The sequence below is a fragment of the Apostichopus japonicus genome, chromosome 21, assembly GCF_037975245.1.
Source record: "Apostichopus japonicus isolate 1M-3 chromosome 21, ASM3797524v1, whole genome shotgun sequence".
In the NCBI taxonomy this organism is placed as follows: domain Eukaryota; kingdom Metazoa; phylum Echinodermata; class Holothuroidea; order Aspidochirotida; family Stichopodidae; genus Apostichopus; species Apostichopus japonicus.
The window spans coordinates 14,202,286-14,222,981 of record NC_092581.1 but is presented as its reverse complement, the minus strand read 5'-3'; the positions used below and the strand labels follow the sequence as shown (position 1 = coordinate 14,222,981).

The 20,696-nt window shown below is 38.1% G+C and overlaps 2 protein-coding genes across 6 annotated transcripts in view; one reads left to right on the top strand and one right to left on the bottom strand.

Moving 5' to 3' along the window:
* LOC139963048 (leucine-rich repeat serine/threonine-protein kinase 1-like) overlaps positions 1-20,696 on the bottom strand; it is a 495,817-nt gene that overhangs the window by 261,989 nt on the left and 213,132 nt on the right. The window lies entirely within an intron of this gene.
* LOC139963285 (sestrin-1-like) overlaps positions 1-20,696 on the top strand; it is a 93,539-nt gene that overhangs the window by 56,369 nt on the left and 16,474 nt on the right. For all 5 annotated transcript variants that reach the window (XR_011791538.1, XM_071963947.1, XM_071963944.1 and 2 more), the window contains exons 7-11: positions 1,697-1,903; positions 14,264-14,399; positions 15,239-15,372; positions 18,212-18,321; positions 19,824-20,049. Coding sequence is in view for 4 of the 5 variants with exons in the window: in XM_071963947.1 (XP_071820048.1) it covers positions 1,697-1,903; positions 14,264-14,399; positions 15,239-15,372; positions 18,212-18,321; positions 19,824-20,049 (813 nt within the window). In the remaining variant the exon portion in view is untranslated. The remainder of the gene's footprint in view (positions 1-1,696; positions 1,904-14,263; positions 14,400-15,238; positions 15,373-18,211; positions 18,322-19,823; positions 20,050-20,696) is intronic.

The window sequence follows — 20,696 nt, the reverse complement described above, 5'->3', positions numbered from 1 at the left end:
AATCCAAGATCAGAAATTAATGATTTATCGGTGTGTTTGTACACTTTCGCATTGATCATTCTCCAGCTTTTCTCACTCTAATGGTAGACAATTTAAGCATTAAATGAGTTTTAGGTTTGGTTACTTGCGATAGGCTGGCAAGTAACCTATGCAGTCAAGTTGGCTTGTGTGCGTGCGTCCGTGTATGTCCAAGCTTGTAGACACGGTATCTCAAGAATGGTAACATCTGTGCAGTTCTCATATGTGGCATGTGGCTTCCCTATAATTAATACAAGAACCTTAGAAGGTCAAAGGTCATGTGGGGTCGCCAGATGACAAAAAAATGAACATCAACATCTGCAGTTCTCATATGTGGCATGTGGCTTCCCTATAATTAATACAAGAACCTTAGAAGGTCAAAGGTCATGTGGGGTCACCAGATGACAAAAAAATGAACATCAACATCTGCAGTTCTCATATGTGGCATGTGGCTTCCCTATAATTAATACAAGAACCTTAGAAGGTCAAAGGTCATGTGGGGTCACCAGATGACAAAAAAATGAACATCAACATCTGCAGTTCTCATATGTGGCATGTGGCTTCCCTATAATTAATACAAGAACCTTAGAAGGTCAAAGGTCATGTGGGGTCAACAGAGGACAAAAAATGAACATCTCCAGAACCTGAACATCGAAGGAGCTCATATGTTCTTGTTAGAATCGCTTTATGTTGTTTAAAGTTTTTACACAATTTGGGTGTAGGTCAGAGTTCATTTAAGGTCACAAATGTTCAAAACTTGAAATCCTGGTTAACACGATATCTATAGATGGGAATCGTTATTGGATGTGGCTTCTCTTTATTTAGTAAAAGTATTCTATTGTTTGGGTGAAGACCAAAGGTCATTTGGGGTCAGCAGAGGGCAATATGTGAAAATCTCAAAAATGCTTATCTCCAGATCCTGAACAACAAAGGAGCTCATATATGCATGGTATGATCGCCTTATTTGCTGTTAAGAGTTTACACAATTTAGTGTAGGTCAAAGGTCATTAATGGTCATCAGAGGTCAAACTCTGAAAGCCTGGTTAGCACAATATCTCAAGATAGGAAACTTCATGAGATCTCATAACTCCCTATAATGAGTACAAGGTCCCCATGGTTTTGGTGGAGGTCAAAGGTTATATAAGGTCAGCAGTTGCCAAAATGTGAAAACTATATGTATCTCTCAAAGACCAAAATTGGTGAAGGTTTATATACATGTATATGGAAGATTACTTTTATAATAGGCAAAATGTCTACATATTTTTATGTAGGTCAAATGTCACATGAAGTCAACAAAGATGAAAACCTGAAATCATTGTAAACATGATATCTCAAGAAATGGTTAAATGGTTAAAAGGTAAAGGAAGTAGCAGCTCCCTGATATAACATTCTGCAAGACATATATTTACTACGTACTTTGCTTACCTGTCTCCCCACAACCTTAGCACCTCCTTCTACCATGCCTAGAATGTACTGGTATCCTTTTTTACTGTGCACCCTCTATGACCGGCTCCTCCGGTCAATGAGCTTCCTTCTCATTGTGAAAGACATAATAAACCTGCCTATTTGAGAGCTTGTTCTGCATATAACTGTCAAGGCAAGTAACCACTCCGGGGATCTTCACTCTGATTTTTCTTTTCTTAATAATATTTTTCTGTTTTGTTTTTGTTTTTTGTAGCCATTATTACAGCCTCCAAATAGCTGGTCTTTATCGGAGCTGGTGCAAGCAGTAGTAATTGTCAGCCATTTTTGTGCACTTCCATGTTTGGTATATGGATGTGGCGTTAACCTTGAGGTGGACATGGAGGGCGGTTACACCATGGAGTCACCCACCCAGTCGGAAGATGTGTCACCGTCCATGACGAATAACAACCACACGCCAGAGGTATGGTCTCAAATAGTCCTTCAAACGAGGGGAGGGTTAGGGGGAGTGTTATTAACAGGAACAAGTCAATGGCTGGTCAAGAGTAATAAGCTGAAAGACAAGATCCACCTGCTTTGAGAATATAAAGGACTCAATAGTTAATCATTGTAGGGCAAGCAGATTGGGCTAAAATACAGAGAAAACCACAAGCTATGATAGCATGCAGGACTCTTGAGAATCATTGGTGGGTCAAGATTAGTGGGCTGGAAATCAGGAACCACCTGATATGAGGACATGGTAAGACTCTCAGTAAATTCACTGGTGGGTCAAAAGTGGGCTCAATAGCAAGATCCACATGTAACTGACCTAGAAGAGATGGTACAGAGTGTTAGTATTGGACTCCAGAGAGCTCACCAGATAGGAGGGTGCTCTGAAAGATTTTTCTAAGCTGATATGCAGCTGATGTAAACAAATGTGGCCACTGTCGAAATTGACATGTACTTGATTTCCATGGGAAATATCAACACTACAAATTTGATAAACTTCAGAACATTGTGACATTTGAACCATTTGGCGTGCCGAAGGTCTCTCCAAATAAGACAGAGTTCACTGCAGAGCGCCCCTCCTTCCGTCTACTGTGTGAACGTGCATGACTCTGCAAGATAAAAGTTAGGAGGAATCATTTATAAGTTATCGATTAAGCTATGCAGGGCGAAATCTGAGAATATTTCCCGACCAGGTCTGCAGATTCCTGCTTCTATGACAACATGCCACAGGAAAAGAGAAGAAGTGCTAGGTCACTCTGTGACCTCACTTGGCAAACTTGTCACCAATTTTGTTTCTCCATTTATAAAAACACCATTGTGAGGTCTTTTGAAAGCCTGCTTGAAAGATTAGTATCATCTTTGAAAAAGCGGGAAATGTGACGACAGTTCCGGCTGAAAATAACTTGCATTGTGAATATTTTTTCTTTCTTTTCCAAACTTACAAGTCAAGATGCGTCCTCTGAATAGGAAGATAATGTGATATTTAAGTTTAGAGGCTAATATAACTGGCATTGAAACATCGTTCAAAGTCAGGAAAAGAAAAAATATATCTATATATATATATAGATATCCTGAAGCAAAAAGGAAAGTATTACAATAGAAAAAGGCTGTGTGATTGCCTGCAGAGGAGCGCACTGCAAAAAGTGTGTCGATTAGATACTCCAGAAAGGTTTTTAATTTGATTTCCGACAATTTTTGTCTCCCCGAAGGTAATCAATATGAAAGGGCAGACAGCATAATTCAAGTTCCCCATTTCGCTTGAAAGCAGTTACCATTCGTGCGTCGAAAAATTTAACAGACTCTTTCTGACATGAATGAAGTTTTCTCTCGTTAAAGTAGCACAGCCAAGGTTAGACGTACGTACAGTAGGGGGTAACCTTGCATCAAATGTCTTAAATATTTGAAGTAAATATTATAACTTTTGGATGCCTCTGCTCAATTTTTTTTTTTTTTAAATTTGATTTTAAGTTAACACAGTATGTTCAAAATTAGAATAGAATATGCTATCATTTGGGCATTTTTTTCTTTTAGTCAGAATTTCCTTGAAGAGAGAGTGCTTAAATATCCAGTTAAAACTGAACAATAGGAGTTCAAATTTGCCTTTGGGAGGGGAGGGGGGGGGGAGATGATGCATAGAGAAATGAAGTATAACTTTGTGTGATGCTCGACAGGCTAGGTTCACATGCACCAGATTGATTCAGTCGCATTGTTTCACTCACAAAGTAAATGAAATGCCAAAGAGAGAGAACCCAAAACAATCAACAAACTGCAGATCTACTTCAAAATAAAGTTGCTCAAGGATTAGTTTAAAAACGATAAAGATTCTACCGTTTTAACCCCAGCCTCCAGCAGAAAGCAGAGAGATATTAACACAAGTAAAACAGGCAGATGGACACACAACTTAATTGGAACATTGAATTATAAAATGAAAAGGCTTCTATATAGAATTGCCTCCAAATTATAGAACTCTAGAAATGATCAATGGTTTTGACCCTGGGAACTATTCTAAGACGTTTAAAGAGAGTGATTAAGTTAGAGCAGTAAAATGTCTGACTTGAACAGAAATGGTCTTCAATCTGGCAATTAAATGGGGTACTACATTCTGCAGAGAGGTGACCATTTTTTGAACCTTTTAGCATAAATATTTTTTGGTGCAAAACTGATGATCTTTGAAATTTATTAATGAAATGTTACATTCACTGAATGTAGCTTTCTCTTATTTATTGACATCCTACAATATATATATATCTCAATAAACAAGAATATTTTCCTGTATGGATAATCTTAATATCAGCTGGTCATCTGACATGAATAAAATGAGACGTTATTTTATTTCATTCATTCCTTTCGTTCATCAGAGGCAGTCCCTTTACTATTTTAATTGTTGTATCGGAATGTTGTGAAGTATTTCCCTCGTCAAAGCAGGTGCAATTACCTATTAATTAGCCTCACCAAGTAAAGACAGGGAAACTTCTGCCCAGATCCATATGTGTTCAGTAAGCTAGTTAATTAGCTTTACCAATTCAAACAAAACACAAATAGTGATCAAATTTGTATGTATTAAGTATTAAAGCTAGGTAATCAGCTATTACTTAACCACACCACATAATGACTATAAAATCTTGTGGCCAGATTCCTATGTGTCAAGTAAGCTAGGTACATTGCTAGTAACTCACCTCATCAAATCAATGACAATAAAAACTTCTGCTCCGATTCGTATGTGTCAAGTTAGCTAGGCGAGGAATATCTGCTACCGTAGCCTAGCCATGCACTATGTGTGAAAGTTTGTTTTGGGGAAAAGGAAAAAACAAGGCTCTTTCAATTGTATTTTAATATCTGTTACGACATAAATGTATTAATATTTACAAAGTAATGATAGAGTTTGTGTTGAATTGCCTCTCCACAGCGGTGTGAGATGTTATGTTGTAGTAATGGAAGCAGCTGCTGGAGGTGGTTACAAAGTCGTCAGTGTTATTTTTACCTCTGAATAATTCCAATCCAATATCCTTCTTCTGGGAGAGAATATTATTTTGCCATTGATTACCACCTGCTATGTCAACAGCATTCTTTTCTTTAAGCATGTGACCAGTATCCTCCCCCCCCCCAGGGGAATTAGTATTGGCAGTAAAGTCAGATCAAATTGTCAAATACTGTACATAACAGAAATAGAAAGAAAGCCAAAAAAAATTACTGTAAAATATGTTTTATCATCGGTGGTCACTGAACATCTGTCGCCTCTGGATCTGTGGTAAAAATCATATAATAACAATTAGGTATTAATGCTGTTACTGTATTATGATTCACATATTTGTTTCAAATTTATTAAAGAACTACCCAGTATTTCTAAAAGCATTTATTAATTCAAACTAATGGGTAATTTTGGTCTCTCCATTATGACTTGAAGAATTTGGTTATTCAGAATTTATTTAACATAATTTGTTGTGACTTTTGTGCAAGAATTAAGTAAGATGTGGCACTTTAGATTTAATCCTTATTCTCCATTATTTGGGAAGGAAGCTTTGACTATGTAAACTAATTACCTTCATGAAACCTTCGTAGTAATTTAAATTATTGCAAAGGGATCAAAAAAGGAAAAATACTGAAAGTTAAACAAAAAGTTACAGGAAATACATATGCATTAAACCCCAAGATAAAAACTTGACTTGCAGAGGAAAAAAGAACCTTCATTTTTTTTGGAACTGTACATTATTACAAAGAACCACCACCCCCCCCCCCCCAAAGTAAATAGAATTAAAGAATGTCTTTTGCAGGAACTGCATCAAATGGTTTAAGAATATTGTAGACAAAGTTTGACCAAGTAATATTAGTGCTCCTTTAAGTCCAACTTCCTGAAGAGCTGAACAGTAACATCCTCCTCGGTTTAATATGATTTAGTTGCCGTAGACGACAGCGAGATGGGGAGCTGGTTCATTGCATCAGAGTCGCATCATATCCATCGTGCTCTGCGAATATTGTCCTCTTGACTTCTCCTCTCGACTTCTCGAGTGCGAGAGACTATTTATAGTAAGCTCTGTGGAACTTTAATGTAGTTTGAAATGTCAAGGACATGATCACAGCGAATTACACTTGTATCGCCCACTTTAAAAAAACTAAAAAACTTTGTTTTGCTGTTTGGTCCAAAAAAGTATTAAAGCAGCGCACATGCCAAAAGGTGGGCTATACAAACACCTTAGGCACTGTGTCAAAATATAGGATGTGAGGGGGCTGCAGCCAGGCTGCATAGGATATGATTGTACTGTTGTGCTGTACTGTGCAGTTTCACACAATAGTCACTGTGGTCTGATAAGGTAGTCTCTATTGTGTTTGATATTGATTCAGCCTTTCTGCAGGGTAGTTTACAGCCTTGCTGCAGCTTTTTGTTTTGACACTGTGCCTAATTTGATCTATTGATCACCTGTGCAGTGCCACACAATATTCACTACTGGTCTGCTGAGGTAGTCTCTATTGTGTTTGATTTTGATTCAGCCTTGCTGCAGGGTAGTTTGCAGCTGCTGCAGCTTTTTGTTTTGACACTGTGCCTTATTCTATCTATTGATCACCTGTGCAGTGCCACACGATAGTCACTACTGGTCTGCTGAGGTAGTCTCTATTGTGTTTGATTTTGATTCAGCCTTGCTGCAGGGTAGTTTGCAGCTGCTGCAGCTTTTTGTTTTGACACTGTGCCTTATTCTATCTATTGATCACCTGTGCAGTGCCACACAATAGTCACTACTGGTCTGCTGAGGTAGTCTCTATTGTGTTTGATATTGATTCAGCCTTGCTGTAGGGTAGTTTGCAGCTACTGCAGCTTTTTGGTTTTGACACTGTGCCTAATTCGATCTATTGATCTATTTTAGCGGGATAAGCAGCAGAAGCCATTTGTACCAAATTTGAGATGTCTGTCTGTTTTGCCAAAATGCTTGTACTTCCTGGGATTGTAGATATCTTTAGACTTTGTTTTCTTCTATGTAAAGTACAATGACCAGATTTTGTAATAGAAGCTATTTAAGTGATCCATTATTTATGTAAAAATAAAAAGAGTTATTGTCAGTTTTGCTTTCATATTTTGATTGAATATCTCTGTTAATATTTAAATGACTATATTTATTTTGCCTTGAGCTCTTTTGGTTGTTTTTATTTTCTCATTGCCAAAAGCCCTTTTCATTACAAGTGTGTGTCAACAACAGAGTAAACTTCATGCTGGAGCCGAGTGAAATACATTTCCATCTGTGTTGTGTAATTTGGCGTTCTAAATTTCCGCCACAAATAGTATGAACAGGCTACTGGTTTGGACAAATGTAAAAATGGAAAGAGGAAGAAGAGTGAGGATCATATTGGGCAAGGATGAGGGTTACAGGGAAAGTGCTAAGGGACGGATATATTAAGAATAGATACAGGGTGGGTGGGTGGGGAGGGGAGGAGAAGGAAGAAGGAATTAGAGGGAGAAGGGATGGGAGGAAGGAAGGAGTCAGAAGGGCAGAGGGTTTGGAGGAGAAGGTTGGGAGAAAGGGGTTTGAAGTGAAGCAATGAAAATGGATGCTCCTGATACAACTTTTTTGATAAATCCAAAAATGGGTAATACATATTTATATACATTTCATTAGAAAGAATTTGTTTTAACCATTAGTACGAACGATGGAAATTGTCCTTCCAGATTTAATATCAGGTACTAAGTGATCTGACATTCAGAAGTAAATAGACGAACACAACTCAATGGTGTAATTAGTTGATATATTTGTTGTTAATTATGAAATATTTTACCTATTTCTGATAGCAATAACAGCAGTCGTGTACATGTTGAACCTATGAAGGAAACAAAAAGCTGTTAATGTCTGGCCTGTCATGTTTTCATTAAACTTGTATCTAGTTTGATTAATTGCCTAATTTTCCATACATTTTGCTGTTAATGTATAGGAAAACTGTAATAGGTGAGGAACAGGAAGTGTTCAAATCATATACTTTCTAAGGTGACCGCAAAATTTTCATAGGTGGAATATAAGCTATATTTAGCAACATAATTATTTATGTAATGATCAATGTCATAACTATATCAGAGTGGATTAGATAAGAAAAAGGCAATGAAGAAAACAAGAAACAAGCAAACACACAAAAACATATGAATGTGTATTGTGCGATAGAGACTGGAGTAGCCCACCGTCGAATTATGATTTCGTCCAAGGGCCAGTAGGTGAGGGGGGGGGTCCTCATACAGAGGATAGTACATTCACTTTCCTCTCACTTCCCCCTGTCCTTTTCCCCTCTCCTTTCCCCTCTCCTCTCCTTCTCTCCTTCCCCTTCTTCTTCCCCCTTATCCTTCTCCTTTCTCCTTGTCCTTTCTCTCTCTCCTTTCCGCTCTCCTTTCCCTCACTCCTTCCCCCTTCTCCTTCCCCCTTCTCCTTTCTCCCTGTCCTTCTCCCTTTCCTTGCCCCTTTCCTTTCCCCTTTCCCCCTTTCCTTCCCCTGTCTTTCCCCCTTTCCTGCCCCTTTTCTTTCCCCCTTTCCTGCCCGCTTTCCAGTCCCCTTTCCTTCCCCCTTCCTTCCCCCTTTCCTTCCACTTTTCCTTCCCCCTTTCCTTCTCCCTTACATTTCCCCCTTTTCCTTCTCCTTTTAAATATGGCAGTTACATATGTTTGTACCATATATACATGTTGTTTTTTAACTGTTATCAAATTACCATATGCTTTATCAGTTGTCTGAAGTATATTAAAATAGAAGGTAGCCAGATATTGCACTGTAAACTTACTTCAAATTATTACTGGAGTTTCTAAGATTCATTTATAGCAAACTGATTTTACCCAAGTTTTTCAAAAATTGCTGCGTTTGTAAACAGTTCCGCAGCAAGCCATTTTAAATTTAAAATAATCAGCATCCTGAGTTTGTATATTAAATTGAAATCAAGTAATTTTTTTTTGTTAATTTCAATACTGTTTGATATTATTATTAAAGCTCCAGAACGTTTTTATTTGCTTGGATTATAGCACAATATCTGCCGTGTTTACTGAGAAATTAAAATTAAAATGAGATTAAAATCATTCTTTAAGTATTCAACTAAAAGTATATGTGCTATACATAGCAAGGGCCAGTAGTATGCATTGTGTTCTTAATAGTGATAACTCAATAGTCACTCAAAACAAATTTCACATTTTAAAAACACCCACTTAATTGTCTCAACGTGACTTCGGAATATATTTTCCAAAAAAATATGCTGTTTCAGCTGCTTGATATTAATATTATTATAAATATTTTTAGGCATAAATTTGCAAGTTAAATTGTTTGCGTTCAAGCTTGAGTTGTATACAGGCTGGATGATCAAACAGTGCTGCCATTAAACTAACCACGATGAAAGAGTGTACGAAAATATCAGCTAAATGTTACTGAAATATTGAATCCATAATCTTCAATTTTAGCCGTCTCCTCCAGGCATTTCATGCGACTAATCGAAAAGAATTTATATTGGTTTTGGCAAACGAAAAGAAATGCCTCACTGACTATTAAACCTCCCATGATTTTCATTTCTCCTTCCTCCCCCCCCCTTTCTCTCGCTGTGTATTGTGACAGTGTTAAGGGACAACAATATGGATCATTTCTTCCAATCTTTTACCAATTATGCAATACATTTAGCAGTTTATTTTTTGTGACAAGATCATTGTTTCCTTCTATTAAAACCCACTTCATTTTGTTTTCAAGAAAAAGAATTTCAAAAAAAAATTTCAAAAAAAATTCAAAAAAGATTGTCAATTTATCGAAACAAGTATAGAAGAGCTAACAGAGGCACTGTGTCAAAAAGAAAAGCTGCAGCAGCTGCAAAATCCCCTGCAGCAAAGCTTAATATCAAACAATAGGGATTATCTTGGCAGACTTGTTGTACAGACTTGTAGTGAAACTGCACACAGCACAAAGGACTATATACCTTACCACGCAGCCTGGCTGCAGGATGCTGCAGCCCCCTCAGTGTCCTACTTTTGACACAGCCCCTTCCCCTCCATTCTTGAAAGTGTACTTGAAATGCCACTTACATGCATCCACACAACTACTGCACTTTGAACACTACATTTTCTAGATTTCATTAGCATTAGTCTAAATTTTGGTGGCCCACTATTTTGTTTCTGTGTTACCCAAAACTTCACCCCCCCCCACCCCTACTCCCACACACACACATCCCAACCCAAGCAGGTGAAACTTGTTTGTATTTTCCAAGTGGGATGACCTTGGGGTAAATGTCGGCTACAGAATATTCTTAAGCACTAATAATGCTCCCTTGAACAAAAAATAATCTTGCTGATAATACTGTTAGGGTGATCATTCCAAAGAAAGACAAATTTTATGGAAATGTCAAGTAAATAGCCCGATATCGACCAAGGTTCTGGTCTACTCTAGAGGGGAAATAAAACTTGTTCAAGCAGGTGAGTTTACCTGCATCACACAACAAATGCATCCAAAAATAGAACTAGCAAATTGATTACAAATTGATTTAGATATAGTAAAGGCCCAGTTGTGTACACAGGTGAAAAATACCTTTATATCTTTTGTTGTAAAAAAGATTGTTACCTTTTGATAGTGAATTTTATTGCAAATTACACACTGTTATGGTAGATAGCATTTATTGCCATTGTTACATTGCATGGAGACTCCGTAAGGCTAGATTAAACATATCCCATAGTAGTATGGGGGTGTACGGCAATCTCGTCTGACCCTAAATTGGGCATACTGTGTTATATGTATGTAGCTACACTGACAGATACTGTAGTGTTTGTAAATAAAATTGTAACCAGGTTGTCAAGCACAAACCTTAACGGAAAATGGCCAAAACTTGGCACAGTCAAATAAAGAAACATAAATTTTGTATTTTGAGATGTTTGTGTTTGTGAATTATTTCACATGTTTAGCTGAAGTATACAGTAAAGTTCAACGCATGCACAAGTTTAGGGCAATTTTTCTCCTTGCTTCAAGGACTTGAAGTTCTTTACAAGTATAACTCTCTATATTATTGGTGGAATTTTGGTCAAAGTATCCATGAAATGATGAAGCTGAAAAGATAGAACTAAACCGCTGAGCAAAGTCAGCAAGATTGTCATTAACATTTTAATTCTTAAATGAATATTATTGCCCTTACTACTGCAAGTTTACCATATGCCATCATACAGTCACAATCCTTCTTGTAACAGGTGAATGGTGTAGGTATGATAAGGTATGGGACTTGGTAACAATAGGGTATGGGTAAGATAATAAGGTATGGTGTTAGGTTACAATAAGGTATGGTGCTAGCCTGCTAGGTAACAATAAGGTATGGTGATAGCCTGCTGGGTAACAGTAAGGTATGGTGCTAGCCTGCTAGGTAACAATAAGGTATGGTGCTAGCCTGCTGGGTAACAATAAGGTATGGTGCTAGCCTGCTAGGTAACAGTAAGGTATGGTGCTAGCCTGCTAGGTAACAATAAGGTATGGTGCTAGCTTGCTAGGTAAAATTAAGGTATGGTGCTAGCCTGCTAGGTAAAATTAAGGTATGGTGCTAGCCTGCTGGGTAACAAGGTATGGTGCTAGCCTGCTAGGTAACAATTAGGTATGGTGCTAGGTACCAATAAGGTATGGTGTTAGGTAACAATAAGGTATGGTGTTAGGTAACAATAAGGTATGGTGTTAGGTAACAATAAGGTATGGTGTTAGGTAACAATAAGGTATGGTGCTAGCCTGCTGGGTAACAAGGTATGGTGCTAGCCTGCTAGGTAACAATTAGGTATGGTGCTAGGTACCAATAAGGTATGGTGTTAGGTAACAATAAGGTATGGTGTTAGGTAACAATAAGGTATGGTGTTAGGTAACAATAAGGTATGGTGCTAGCCTGCTGGGTAACAAGGTATGGTGCTAGCCTGCTAGGTAACAATTAGGTATGGTGCTAGGTAACAATAAGGTATGGTGTTAGGTAACAATAAGGTATGGTATTAGGTAACAATAAGGTATGGTGCTAGCCTGCTAGGTAACAATAAGGTATGGTGCTAGCCTGCTAGGTAACAATATAAGGTATGGTGTTAGGTAACAATAAGGTATGGTGCTAGCCTGCTAGGTAACAATAAGGTATGGTGCTAGCCTGCTAGGTAACAATAAGGAATGGTGCTAGCCTGTTAGGTAACAATTAGGTATGGTGCTAGGTACCAATAAGGTATGGTACTAGGTTACATTAAGGTATGGTGTTAGTTGGCAATATGGTATCATGCTAGGTATCAATAAGTCAGATGTCAGGTAGCAACAAGGTAAAATGCTAGGTAACAATAAGGTATGGTCCTAAGTAATTATGACATCACACTAAGGTATGGTGTTTGGTAACAATAAGGTATGTTCAGTAACAATGATGTTTGGTGCCAAGATAAATGTATTCTCAAAGGGTTGTAATCCAACACTACATTGCTATTAATAACAACTTTTAAAAGAGCAAATTAAATCAATCAGCTTAAAATGGGATTTGATCGACTGACCTCAGTAAGACAAGTCATGTCTTTGACCGACTGAGTTATCCAAGCCTTACTTCCCTATGTACAGTTACCTCTTTCCTTTTCCTGCAACAATATCCTCATCAGCTTACATCAACATCCAGGTGTATAAATGGGGACCTGTGAGATAAACTGTCCACTGAGCGCTGTTTAGCTGCTGCCATGTGGAGGGATTGTCTCTATGTTTGACAGGTTATAGTTGACCAGGGTAATATTGTGATGCGCCTTGAGCACCGTTATAGGAGGATACAGTATGTCTGCGCTTTATAAATCCTCAATATTAAAAACCATTGATTTGCTGATGTAGACATTTAATTCAAAGGTTTCAATGTTTGGAAACAACATTGGTTAGAAGTTACATAAAATGAAGAAAACTCTTTTGAGAAAACAAATCATATATTTTAAGATCTTTCATGTCAACCCTAAGTTACCTTTACTTGTAGATGTTTTGTAGGAATAAAATTATTCTTGTTCATGTTAAAGTATGTCAGGGATATCCTCTCTCTGTACTGGTTGTCATTCCTTTGTGTATGGTAGTGGTAAACATACAAATTTCCTTATACATGTAATGACATTTTCTGGGGCATGGGTCAAAGCAATCATGTTACAAACATTTCCTTGAACAGACCTTAGATGGCATTAATACCTGGATGTATTGATTTCTCATCTGTTTCTCATCTGTTTGATGTTTGATGATGGTTATGCATACCTATTTGTTATATGTATATTTCTGTTATATGTAATATTCTGTATATTTACATCTGTCATTCGCATTATAAGTTATAAATACTATATTTGGCAAAACATATGTGACGTTAACCACTGAAAGTAGCTATTAAAAACCTGATAGATAGGTAATTTTGTTATTAGTTAAAATGATAAACTAATTAAGATTTGTCTGAAATGGTATCTCACTGTCTAGCTGTAAGTAGTTGAATGAGTATGCAACATGATATGTGTCCCTACACAAGTATAATAGCAGGTCTTAATGCTCAGTAATGGTGGATCCAGAAAGTTTGAAAGGGGGGGGGGGGAGTGGATGGAGGGGAGCCAAGGTGTTGGTAGTTACTGAAATTGGTAGCGAAACTAAGCATGTTGATATGAAAACATTCAGTAAATAGGTGGGAATGTGGGAGCATGCAAAAAGTGCTATTTTATGTACAGTACAGTGTTATAATCACAACTATGCTTAAACAGCTAAATTGCAAGGCGAACGAGAAGGGGTGGGCAGACCGGGGGGGGGTACTCAGCCCCATGGCCCTTCCTGGATCACCCCTGATAATTGTACATGATGAACATTTTTGTTTCATTTTCTCTGGTTCAACTGGCACCAAGCTCCTGAATACATCTTCTGAAACAGTGTCCACTATATGCAGTTTTTATTTCCCGTAGTTATAAGTTACTCCATGTACTGACTCACTATTTGTTCTCAAGACTCCTGTAAGCTCCGAAACTTCACCTCTGAGAGGCAAACCTTAGATGATTACACTCTCTGGCAGCAGTATGCAATTGAAACTCCAATCACAAACGATTGTGACACCCTCCTTTCGCTCTCATCTTAAATTTATTCTCCTTTTCTAAGTCAGTGTTGGAATTTTAGCTTGCTGAAATTGATATGAATTTTATCTGGGCATTTCATGTATTTTTATTCATCTCTTTATTTTTTTTTCCTTTTCCATTTTCTTCTTCTTCTGTCCTTCTTTTTTCCATCGAGCTGGCGGAAGAAAAGTAGCAAAAAAGGAAGATACTTGTTATGAAGAAATGTAAAAGAGCACTCTTGGGAAAGCAGGTTGATTTTTCTGCTGTCAATGTCTCATCTTTCTTTCTCTCTCTCGCCCGTTCTCTTGTCAGGAGTTGGAGGGAGCCAGTGCAGATGTTGAAACCTTGATGAAACGGATGAAGCAGCTAACAGAGCAGAGTGATGCAGAGGACTCTCAGGAGGAACACATCAAGCAGTTCGAGAAAGTCGAGAGGCAGAGCCTGGAATGTAAGTTAAGGAGAACATCGATTGATGGAGGACAGGAGATTCGAGACTTGTTTCTGGTCGTTGAGGAACGGCACAGGTCGACGTTCTCATGTCACTCTTTGGTCCGCTGGAATCGGCAACGTATATAATAAGAATTATCGGTGTCCGAGAACATATGATCCTTTAAGGTTTTAAATGAGCTCTACTCTTTCTGAGGTGTTCTCCCAGGGGTTGAAAATTTAGAACTTGAGGTTCAAAAATTGGTAACTGTTTTCTTTCCAGGGTTCCATGTGATGTCACTTTTCGGTCCCATGGATTCGGCGCAGTTGCAGTAAAAATGATTGGCATCAGGGAAAAAAACAAAATGTTGATGATTGTGAGAAAGCTTTCTCTCTTACCGAAAGATTTCTCCAAAGATTGAAAATTAAAAATGTTGCCAATCAAATTGAGGTTCACTTTGTAATTTGTTGTCAGGATTTGATGTCATTTCACTCTTTCTTTCCGGACGAATTGCTCTAGTCGTAATCAAATCATTTGGGTCTGAGAAAATAACATTTGTAAGGTTTTGAAAACATCTCTCTTTACCAACGGGCTCTTCAAAGACTGAAAATGGAGGTTGCCAGTCAAATCAAAGTCAATTCAAATTGGTCATTGCGTTTGCCAGATTTTGCTGATGTAGCAAGATCTTGAGATGATGCCTGGCAATTTCTATCACTGTTAAGCTAGTTTATATAGCAAATCCAATCAACATTGAAAAGGGCTCTACCACTTCCTATGAGTGAAATTTTTTTGGCATAAATTTGAATTTTTGAATAAAGATAAAAATGAGAGCATTTCTTTCCATTTTATTCCAATTACAGTGGCTCCAAAAGGAGAGGAGCAGTGCTGTGGAGACAAGTCCGACCTGTCCAACTATCTACGAGATCCAGAATTCAAGTACAAAGATTTTGCCAAGAGAGGGGAAGAGTCCAAATTACCGACATTCAGAGCCCAGGTATGTGATCAGACTGGTAGTTTATACAGCGTACCATTAAATGACCCGAGACAGCTATTGGTTGGAATTGCATATCATTACACTGTACAGGAGGGAGGGCACAGTGTCTGACCATCAAATGGGGTTGGAATCGCATATCATTACACATATGATCGCATATCATTACACTGTACAGGAGGGAGGGGTACAGTGTCTGACCATCAGATGGAGTTGTTGAATTATACATCTGGGATTCAGCATTGACACCCAAAGTCATCAAATTGTAGAAAGTTTATTGAACCTTGTTGATAGTTGCTACGTTACAACTGATGGTCAGTAGTGTCACCAAGGGTGGCATGTGCCCCTCCACCATCCCCTCCAATTGTTTGGCCCACCTGGTGTTCACCACCAACAAGAAATTTGCCATGTCCCAAAAAAGAACTTAAGCTGGAAGATACACAGCATTTTTACTTCTACTGATTGTAATTTACTTCCCACCACCTACCAAAATATTCCGCTCATTTGAAGCTGATATAATATCTGGAAATGATGTAAACCGCAAGTCGTCAGGAGACTCTGCCCCCCCCTTCACCCCACCCCCACCCTATGGCTGGTCACTGAACCCCATGCCGACAACATGGCTTCACACTCAGTATTTGTACTGTTACAACTGGCACCAGTTGGCATTACCCTCACTCGGTGCCCCCTACATGTTACTCTCATTTATGGTGCCTCTCCACTTCCAGTTGTGTGGCTTGATGGTTCAATTACATTTCGTTACACTGTACTTGAATCCTGCCACACTCGGTAATCCAACTGTCAGTTGTAGCGTTGAGATCTGCAATTGGGATCTGGCCTGGACACAAAGTCTTCAAATCTCAGACAGTTTGTGGAACGTTTGTCTCAAGCTTATTGTCTGTCTCCACCACGCCTTTTGTACTCTGCTCTTTGATAACTTGATTACACCACATCACCCGCAGGTCGTAACTATGTTCCCAATGCACATTAATGTCTGAATCTGTGTATCAAGTATCGTCAAATGTGATCTGTCCCATGCTTCATATTGTTTGAAATTATTGCAAGAAGAGGAATACAAAGAAGTTTAATCTAATTTTTCTGAGATAAAGTATCTTCAGCAAAATGTGCCCATTTTTGTTTATAGGATTACTTGACAAGCAATAAAATTAAATAATTTTAAAATTTAAATAATTTAAAAGTCAAGAAATAAAAAAATATAAATAAAACTCAATCAAGACATGGTTAACAGAATATTTGTTATGGCAGTAATAAAATCAAAAGAGTTAAGTATTAAGTTTGAATGATGATATGAAAGGATCACCCTCTGGAAAACCTCGTGAATATTCATGTCAGGGATATATTGATGCGTCAAAAGTGAACCTTTGAATGAAATATTATTCTTGACTTGATTGATTAACGCCGGATTCGGTTAATCAAGATGAGAGTAAAGACATGAGTGTTAATGGCAGGGATATCTTGACATTTATAGATTGAGTTTCTCAGAAAAGTGTAAAATTTAAGGGCAGAGACTTTCTGAATGAGAGATCAGATATTGACATGTGGTGGTTAATGCACGATTTATGTTACGATAATGAAAGAAAACACACAGTATTCATGAGAAATGGATGTTTTGATTCAAAATGATTGTCAATTTCTCTGAAAAAAAGAAAAAAAAATTGGGTGATGGTAGCCAGATTGTTGAGTTAATGAACATTAAACATGTGTTATTTAGCAGGTACGGAGAGTATTAATAACTAACCTGCCATGATTGATGACAACCTGCCATCTATTTTTGATCCCAGGGGTCTGCAGCATCCTGCAGCCAGGCTGCGAAGGATAGATTATTTAAACCTTTGAAAAGTTTCACATCTGTCACTGCTGGGTCTGCAAAGATATACTCAATTGTGTACATTGATTCAGCCTTGCTGCAGGGGATTTTGCAGCTGCTACAGCTTTTCTGTTTTCACACAGTGCCTTACAGATTGAATGAAAAAGAGTTCATACTGTCACTGCGCATGTACGTGTGTGTTGTAGTTCGGTGCTAGATCATATTGTACATCTCATTAACAATAGTTAACAGACTTTTCATAAAAAGTTGCTTGAAATTTGTTTGTAATTTTAAATATGATCTTAGTTATTCCAAGACCTGCAAGAAGTGAAAATTTGAATTTAATTTGTCCAGTTTGCTGGTAACGAGATCTATGCGAACACCAACACCGTCTTTTGCAAAGTGAAATTTGATGACAGCGACTTTTTGTAGGTTTTCGTCTTTCAATGTAGTGTCACCACCGGTTATTAAGAGGTATCTGCCAATTTTTAGGTCACCATCAACAACATCTACTGAAATATAACATTCTCTCACAAACACTGGAATTAAAATAATATCCTTGATTTTTTGATTTTCCCTCTTCCTATCTTACAATTCTTTGCTATATATTGCTTCCTTCATGTTATAACAACAATGTAAAACCTTTTCAGTACTCCTTTTACATGTATTGCCTGTGTTTATTGCTTTAACCGTGTCTTTGCCCTTGAAGATATCAGGGGGGGGGGGAGAATCAATAGTAATGGGGTCATTTGTTTTGATTTATGTTGGAAAAATTTATATCCAGATTAATGGATAATAAAATGCTATCATGTCTCGCTATCTGTCAACATAGCTCTGACTCAAAAATACATTTCAAATAAGAATCTTCTTACTCCAGCTTTCTGAAAGGAAGTCTCCCTTCTGTTTCTGACCAAACTTTCTGAAAGATTAATGTGAGTGACCGCAAATGCCATTTGAACCTCTAGGTTCCATCACAATTTTCATAACATAACTTTTTCCTTTCTCGTCCAATAGGATTACTCGTGGGAAGAACACGGTTTCTCATTGGTCAACAGATACTATCCAGACATTGCTTCATTATTGGATGGTAAACTATCGCTGACCTCCAATCTAACTTATAATACGTAAGTTTATCACTGGACTCCTCACCAGTTTCAATGCATTTTGTCTGCATTATGTAAATATTAAAAGGCACCCTTGAAAACCGACGAGTAGGCCAAGGGGGAGTATTGACTCACCATCAGTACCCCATTAAAAGCTGTTCCATTGTACAACGACAACATGTGGTTGCAAAAAGATAATCCCAACCAGGAGGATTATCTCTTTATAGCATATCCGTTTTTATTTGACTGGAAAGTTATTTTTTTTGGACAAAATATTTTTCATATGTTTTTATCAAAGGTTGTCAAAGTAAAATAATACCTGAAGCTGATGTTTTGACCTTTTCTAAGTTTACAGACGTTCTGCAATATGCTAAAACTTTAGTTACAACCTTCTTCCTTTATTGTGTAAAAGTAAGTTGGCCTGACGTTTCGATCCTAGCAGGATCTTCTTCAAAGGCTAAATGACAAGTAGCAGTAACAGAAGGAATAAAAACAGTAACAGAATACAGACAGGTTAATGAGCATGGTGAACACAAAGAGATAGATGTAAGGGGATTAGTAGACAAGGGATGGAGAGAAGAAAGAAAGAAACCAACAGGGGAAGAGGAGAGGTAGGAGATAAACATTGGAGGGACAAAGAGAGGATTAAGGGAAGGGGGTAGGGAATAAACTGGAGAAGGACAAAGACAGAAAGGTGTGGAGAAAAAGGAGTGGAAGAGAGGGGGGGGGGGAACAAGGGGAGAAGGAGGAGGTGACAGAAGAAAAGTTAGTCATGTCCTTCCTGAATATTGAGCCCATGAGGTTGAATGGTGCGAAGGCGTTGCATCCATAGCCTCTCTCTGCTGATTCGTACTAGGTCTTCCTTTATTGACAGTAACACCACTTTCTGCTCCTTTGACAGATCTAAAGGTGGACAAATTTGAATAAGAATAGTTGATTAACAGGCAATTTAGACACAGACCTTGGTGAAATTTCAGTTGGCTTCCCAACCCTTGGAAATGCTAGACTTAAACTTAAATGAAAACAATGAGGGAGCAATGGAGCATGTTTTGGTGGAGAATAATTCAAGATGGTTATCACTAGATTATAAGTCCACATCTGTGTTTGACCTTATGACCTGACCAGGCCTCTTTTTGTTGACTGGTCCTAAACATAAAAGAGAAAGTGCTTTCAGCAATATGGTAAAAGCTGTCTATTCGTCACATGCTTGAACAATAATTAACCTGTGACAGTCATATTTCAATGATCAAATATGATCAAGCAACTTAATAAGCGAGAATAATCAATAATTAAAATAATTACTGATGACTCATCACACAAAATCCATTGTTCTGTTCATTGGTTACTGTCTAGTAATGATCTAGGAAACTTTTGTAGTAACTTGAAAAGTTGAGGGTTTTTTTTGGGGGGGAGGGGGGGGGTTGGCTTCGCTCATTAGCAATGTACAACTCACACATAGCCTTCATGTTCCGGAAGAGACTCCCAAGTCATCATCTTTTGATGATTTTTCTTCCCCCCTCTAGCATGGGTCAAAACACAATGGTGGACACATCTCTCCTGAGGAGAGCGATCTGGAATTACGTCCACGCCTTGTTCGGCATTAGACACGACGACTACGACTACTCAGAGGTCAACCTGCTGCTGGACCGTAGCTTGAAGACATACATCAAATCCGTCTGCTGCTTCCCCGAGATGACCACCTACAAAGACTACAGCCACTTCTGGAAAGACTTCAAAGATTCAGAGAAGGTCAGAGAGAGAGTTGTCTTCATACTGGTTACATGTGGAGGAAGGGGTGTATAGAAACGTGGGCGATGGTCCCCCTGCCCCCAACTTCCAGTTGCATGGGATTAGTAAAATTATGTTGACACACTTATATAGGTGGAATGGGTTTAGTGAAATGGGAGATGTTGCCCCACTTACAGGTTGGATGGGTTTTAAGTGGGAGATGTTGCTCCACTTACAGGTTGGATGGGTTTTAAGTGGGAGATGTTGCTCCACTTACAGATGGAATGGGTTTTATATGTGAGATATTGTTCTTCTTACGGGGTTGAATGGGATTTAAGTGGGTGATGTTGCCCGGGTTTAATGGGCTTTAAGTGGGAGATGTTGCCCCAGGTTGAGTGGATTTATTCAAGTGGGATATGTAAAAAGTTGAATCGTATTCGCCGTAAGATCTCATTGATCATGCTAGAATGGATACCATATTCACACCACTATGTTTATTTTGTCATAAAAGATTTGATAGATCTTATTCAAAGATTACTTCTCCTCTCTAAGATTTCCAAAAGCCGCCACACCTCACAATGTCATTGATCTAAAGAGAAACAAAACGATCACTTCTTTCCGTTCTTGTTTCAGTTTTTTCAATCATTTCTTCTTTTATTGCTGGGGTG